This window comes from Nicotiana tabacum, chromosome 13 (assembly GCF_000715075.1).
Source record: "Nicotiana tabacum cultivar K326 chromosome 13, ASM71507v2, whole genome shotgun sequence".
NCBI lineage: Eukaryota > Viridiplantae > Streptophyta > Magnoliopsida > Solanales > Solanaceae > Nicotiana > Nicotiana tabacum.
In genome coordinates, this window is record NC_134092.1 from 129,864,190 (window position 1) to 129,870,388 (window position 6,199).

The 6,199-nt window shown below is 37.8% G+C and overlaps 1 protein-coding gene across 1 annotated transcript; it reads left to right on the top strand.

The window, feature by feature from the left end:
- The first annotated feature begins 231 nt into the window (after window positions 1-231).
- On the top strand, window positions 232-5,898 carry LOC142167941 (uncharacterized). Its single transcript, XM_075228518.1, has 10 exons — window positions 232-871; window positions 958-1,095; window positions 1,695-1,883; window positions 3,439-3,576; window positions 3,682-3,803; window positions 3,889-4,021; window positions 4,129-4,258; window positions 4,370-4,449; window positions 4,560-4,694; window positions 5,260-5,898. Exons 1-10 carry the CDS (start codon window positions 422-424, stop codon window positions 5,530-5,532), a joined length of 1,788 nt encoding a protein of 595 aa, XP_075084619.1. The 5' UTR covers window positions 232-421; the 3' UTR covers window positions 5,533-5,898.
- Window positions 5,899-6,199: the final 301 nt, after the last annotated feature.

Consider the following 6,199-nt stretch of genomic DNA (forward strand, 5'->3'; position numbering starts at 1 on the left):
CGCCTCGCTACTTTCATTTTGGGAATTGAAAGGCGTGGATTATCTGCGATGACAGCTTATCGTGGCTGTCACAACAGCAGATCAAAACCACATTACCTAAATCCCAGCCTGACATACAATGACAATATACGTAATTTATTAAAATCACAAGGGCAAAAAAGACAATGAGCAGTAGCCTTCATACATCCACGTGTAAACTCTTTTCTCACTCCCTCTTCTTGTCCACTTCTTACCCGACCCGATTCAACACTCCTATATAAACCCAACCTCCTCCGATCACTTTCCCCGCGATCTCTCTCTTTCTCATCGTCGGAAAATTTTCAAAAGAAAAAAAAAAAACAGTGAGAGGATAACGCAAAATTTCTTTTCATTTTTCCGTTTTATTTGCCGTTAATTCCTTTGTTTTTTGTGCTCTTTCAACATGGAAGATTATGATTCTATGCTAATTGAGGAGAAACTACTTAACGGCGTTAATATCGGAGAAGATCACGGCTGGCAAACGGTGTCGTATCAGAAGAAAAACAAAAAGCAATCACTGAAGAAGCAGCCGGAGGATGACTGGATCGCCGGCGTCGAGAGCTCCGGCGGTGATGTTTTTCGATCGATCGAGGAACATGCGGAGGAGAGACGGAAGCGAATAGTTGAGGCTCAGAAGCTCTATGAAGCTGAAAATTCAACCGCCGTTATTGATAACGGTAACGGGGAGGAGTATGGTAGCAGTGACGGTGAAAACGCCGCCGCTGTTAGTGGTGGTGCCGTCGTTGAGAAGAAGAGTAAACCGAAGAAGGCGAAGAAACCGAAGGTTACAGTTGCCGAAGCTGCTGCGAAGATCGATAACTCTGATCTCGTTGTTTTTCTCGTTGATATATCAGTAAGTTTTCGTAAATTTTGGAAAAGAAAAACTTTTTGATCTTTTTTATTTTTATTTTATTTTTTTGTTTGTGAATTTTGTTGAAGGCGTCGTATGAGAAGCAGGAAGATATACAGCTAATGAGATTTGCGGATTACTTTGGACGTGCATTTGCGAAAGTGAGTTCATCACAGTTCCCTTGGATGAAGATTCTCAGGGAATCCGCAGTTGAAAAAATGGTTGATGTGAGTTAATTTCTCTCTTAAAGGTTTAATCTTTTAAAAAATGTTTAAATTTTGACATGCAAAATGTGCTTTTGAAGCTAAAGAATGAGTCTTTGTATTTTGGTTTTTCATTCTTCTATTGTGAATAGAAACTAGAAAGTACATGGTATAATTCTGCAAGATTAATTTTCTTTTAAAATATCCGAATGGTTTTTGTATTAGTAGATGGATGTCTTTCCATTTTTAATGGGAATGCCTTGCATGTTTTATGAAGTGTTCTGATCTTGAAATTGGTATTTTCATCATTAGAAACAACTTGATTTCCGACCTCTTGCAATCATTAACATAATGAAAAGAAAAAAGAATTCCCCCCACAAAAAGGGATTGCTCTTGGTCTTGCTTGGGGTTTTGGATAAAAATCTTAGGTTGGTTTACTGGAAAATCCAAGTGAATAATTTTTTTTTTCTTTTTTCTTTCTTTCCTTTTCCCTCTCTATTATTGCCAGTGCTTTTAATCATCTGAATGCCTGCACAATTCATTTTTTTCAGTAATCATTTCGTTATCTTATTATTGGTAATGGTGTTTCTTTTGATGTGTTAACTTTTCTTGATATTGAACAGATCCCTCTTTCTCAAATTTCTGAGGATGTCTATAAGACATCGATTGACTGGCTTAACCAGCGATCGTTTGATGCTCTTGGTTCCTTTGTGTTATGGTCATTGGATAGCATTCTTGCTGATCTTGTACAGCACCAAGGAGCTTCAAAGGGATCCAAAAAGGTGGTTCAGCAAGTACCTTCAAAATCTCAGGTTTGTGTTTTGTCTTTTCTGCATGTTATTTTGAGAGTTTTGTGCCATGTGTGGTGTGGTTACATGAATCAGCCGCTGTTGTCTTTTTATGGTGATGGAGGAAAGAAGCAGTTGCATGTGTGTTATTGGAATTAGATGAAGCTATTATTTCGAGGAACCTTATCCTCACCATAAAGGAGAAAGAAAAAGGGTGAATGTGGGGAGAGGGCATGGATATCTACACCTTGCATGTGTTTCGTGGTTACATCTTCCTGGTAGCAATACTTATCTCAGGGTTTCAATACAATCTAGTAATCTATAGCATCATGGTTAATTAGTATTTAATGCCCGATTAACTGACAGCATATAGATTATGGCCTTAGTTTGGTAGGTCATTAATGAACAGAGGTAAATATCACTACCACATTCTTTGTCGTTACTATAGCGAATCTAGGGTATTAAAATACACTACCTCAAAAGTTATAGTGATTATGAAAATCACTTTCCAGGACAAACAGAACACCCATGTTAGTAATGGTAAGAGCTCAATTTTATTAACAACCCTCCAAAACAAGCTTGTTTGTATATCCGGATGTATTTCTATAGCAATCTGTATTAAATGCTCATTTTGCATGTTGGATTTGAAGCCCTAAGGGGGTAGCAGGAGGAATCTATCCGGAATAAATGTAATAATTACTGGGGATTTGAATTCTGTCCTTATCTAACTAAAAGCTTCGTACTTTTTTTTCTAAAAAAAGAACTCCAAAGTAAAAGCTTTGTAAAAACCTCAGTTTGCCTCTCGCCTTTCTAATATTTATTAGTTAAAAAGTTTGGAGTCTGGAGTTATTTCTCTTTCATATCTGTACATTTGTGTCGTCATTGACTGGTTTTGCTACATCGCATGATATGTTCATTTATTAAATGGTTGGGGTTGTGTAAATTTTATCTTTTCATGTTAACAAATCTTCTTTCTCGACTAGAATAATAATTATCTGATCCATTCTTTTATGAAACTTGGGTCAATCGCGTCAATTGCAGCACATTGGAAACTGTGTATTTACTCTGCTTGTCTAGATGTTCTCCATTTCAGCTTCTCATTATCTTCTTCTCAAATTTGCGTCAGCCCTAAAAATTTAAGAATACTTACCTTGATCATTGTGTACTTCAACCTTCTCTATTGAGAGTTCCCTCTAGGTTCTTGCTGAACTCTCTAATAGACACTTCAGTGGAGAAGAAATGTCTGAAACTCTATCATCGCTTCGTGAATCTGCATGACTAATTTTCTTCTCTCGCGTTTCTGCTTCCTAAGAGTTACTAGATGCAGTTTTACAATTGTTTGCAACTGCTTTCAAATATAAGAAAAGGAAAAGAGGATGTCAATGTGGTGTTGCTTAATTAGTAGACTGGTCTAAGTCAAACTTTATTCTGGCTTAGTTTTCTTCATTTGGTTCTTTCTACTGTATATTAATCATTCAAAATCTGCCACAAGTTGGTAAACTTGGATATGAAGGATCTCATAGCTAATATTTGTGACATCATATAAAGTACTTATCTAATATATGTCATTGAACTGCAGGTTGCCATGTTTGTGGTTCTAGCAATGGTATTGCGACGGAAACCTGATGTTTTAATCAGTCTCTTGCCAATAATGAATGAAAATGCGAAATACCAAGGACAAGATAAGCTTCAAGTCATGATTTGGGCAATCACTCAGGTAAAAATCATCATTCGGTGGTGTTGATTTCCTTTCTAGATAATCTTTGGGATATTCCCATCATCTATCATTTCTCCTGTGCTATTTTGTCTCTAATTCTTGTAGGCTTGCCAAGGTGATTTGATCGTGGGATTGTTCATGTGGGTACATTTTCTTTTACCAATGTTAAGCAGTAAATCGAACAGTAATCCACAGGCGAGAGACTTAATCTTACAGTTGGCTGAGAGGCACGTATTTCTATTCTTGTTAAGCTTGTCAAAAAGGTGTTCGATCAGTTCTTCAGGTGGTAATGTGGGTTCTTTTCTCTTTCAGAATTGTATCCTTGCCAAAAGCTCGTGCTATCCTCATGAATGGTGCAGTGAGAAAGGGAGAACGCGTTGTGCCTCCATCAGCTCTTGAGGTTTTGATGAGGATCACCTTCCCATCACCTTCTGCTCGAATCAAGGTGATTTTTACCACTGTCATTATGCTCTTTTCCCTCGATATTCTAATAAGTTGCTAAAAGAAATCTTCTGTATCTGAGTAATTTGTGATGCTACTTGTTATGTTCAGGCCACTGAAAGGTTTGAAGCTGTGTATCCCATACTGAAAGAGGTCGCTCTTGTTGCTTCCCCTGGGAGCAAAGCAATGAAGCAGATAACACAGCAGATAATGCTTTTTGCTATCAAAGCCGTTGCAGAAGGTAAAGCAAGAAGTTATACTCTATGTTGGCTTTGTGGCTCCTTTACTAGCTTCAGATTTGTCTGTGATTGGTTATACGGCTTTATAATCCTGATTATTACATGTTTTATAGGAGTCCCTGAGCTAACAAGGGAAGCTAGTGAGCTATCTATGTGGTGTTTGACTCAGAACCCTGACTGTTACAAACTGTGGGTAAGAAAGCTCAGTTCTTGATTTTTTTCCTCTGTTAGTCTAGTGATTCCAAACTCAGTCTCTTTTGTCTTTACATTTCTAGTGACTGCTCTGTTATGTGATTGTAACAGGACAATGTTTATCTGGACAATGTAGAAGCAAGTCTAATAATAATAAAGAAGCTGTCTTCAGAGTTCAAGGTGCATTCTGCCAAGGGACCTGGTCTTGATCCCTTGAAGGTGGCCTTAAACAGTATCCGACTTAAGGTACCTTAGTCTTTCTGTAGTTAAACATGCCACTCTGATATTTGTTAAACAAAAAATGAAGTTTATCCATATAGAGTAGGGTGACAAAAGTTTTAAAAATTGTTGGTTAGTCTTGTATTATCGCCTGTTTGCAGTAAAAAAAGGCAATTATGGCTTTCAGTTTCCCTTTTGGGTTGTTTTTTATGGAGTGGGGGGTGGGGGAGACAATTGCGTTAGAATAGGAAGCCTACAAGGCCAGATATCATCATCTTTTTTCCACATTTATATTGATGTTGTATCATTTCTGTGCTTATCATTGAGCACCGAGTGACCTAAGTTAAGGAATGGCATGGTGTCATTGGCATCAAATATGACACACGAGTTTCGGCATATTAAATCTTATTCATCTTTCTGGATTAGTCAAGTAAACAATGAAGGAGAATAAATAATGGTCCTCTCTGTGAAAGGAAACTAGTAATCTGATGGCCGTCTTATAACTGAATAATGTAAAGAAATTTATCAATCCATCATCATATAGTAAGCTGTTGTTAATTTAGCTGATCTTTTTATCTTTATGATAATGTAGAGTGAGAAGGCATTGGCCAGTGTGGATGATGCTGCCCGTCAAGCATCCTTGAAGGAAGTGCAGAAGCACAGCAAGATTTTGCTCGGGCGCTTATCCCATGGCAACGGATGCATGAAAGCTCTCCTTCTTATCGGTATCACAGTGGCTGTGGGTGCTGCTTTTGTCTCAAAGGACTTGCAGTCCCTGGATCTCAAGAAGCTGTTGGCTGTTGTCTCTAAGGACTTGCAGTCCCTGGATCTCAAGAAACTTCTGGCTGATCTCAACTTGGCTTGATCCTTCCCCTCTATGTAGAGGAGGGTTGTAAGTCAATCACCTTACCTTGCTTTGTTATATGTCTAAATTATGTCCCGGCGCAGAGAAGATAGGCGGCCCATAACAAAATGGGTAGAGATTGAGTTGTTATAGGAAAAAATAGATACACTAAATATGATGCCTAAGTTTGTGGCCTCATTTTTACAGGGTTTGTGTTTTTTTTTTAAGTTTCTATGAAACAAAACTATTTAAGTAATCAAGTTTCGTTGACTGAATTCTGTTTGGTTTTCCTTTTCCAAACCATTTTCAAATGATTTGAAATGGTTCTATGTATATGAACGGAATGGTAAGATGGCTATGGTTGAAAAGCTTTCCCTTGACTTTTTAGCTGCTATTATGTACAATGGTTCTCTCATGAGAACTTGGGCCTTTTCCCTTATGTACTTTTTCTTATAGTCTCATTCAGGAGCGGGAAAGGAAAGATGAATTACGCGGTCATCGAGATCTTTACATAAAGTATAAGCATTACAATAAATTCAAAGCCATGAACAAAGGGGATTGACTGAGAAGTAGAGCTAAGCCATCTATTCCAAAAACTGTATCTGCTAGTGCGGCCAAGCTTCTCTAAATTGAAGTGTTTGGCCAAAGTGTTTTTGAGCAGAAGCAAAAATTGTTTTGGAGAAGCAGA

Bases quoted from the DNA above. Each gene is read 5' to 3' on its own strand.
- LOC142167941 (XM_075228518.1), top strand. From the start codon at position 422: ATGGAAGATTATGATTCTATGCTAATTGAGGAGAAACTACTTAACGGC. The intron at 3,804-3,888 runs GCACGTATTTCT...TTTCTCTTTCAG, and splicing joins ATCTTACAGTTGGCTGAGAG to AATTGTATCCTTGCCAAAAG. The intron at 4,695-5,259 runs GTACCTTAGTCT...ATGATAATGTAG, and splicing joins TAAACAGTATCCGACTTAAG to AGTGAGAAGGCATTGGCCAG.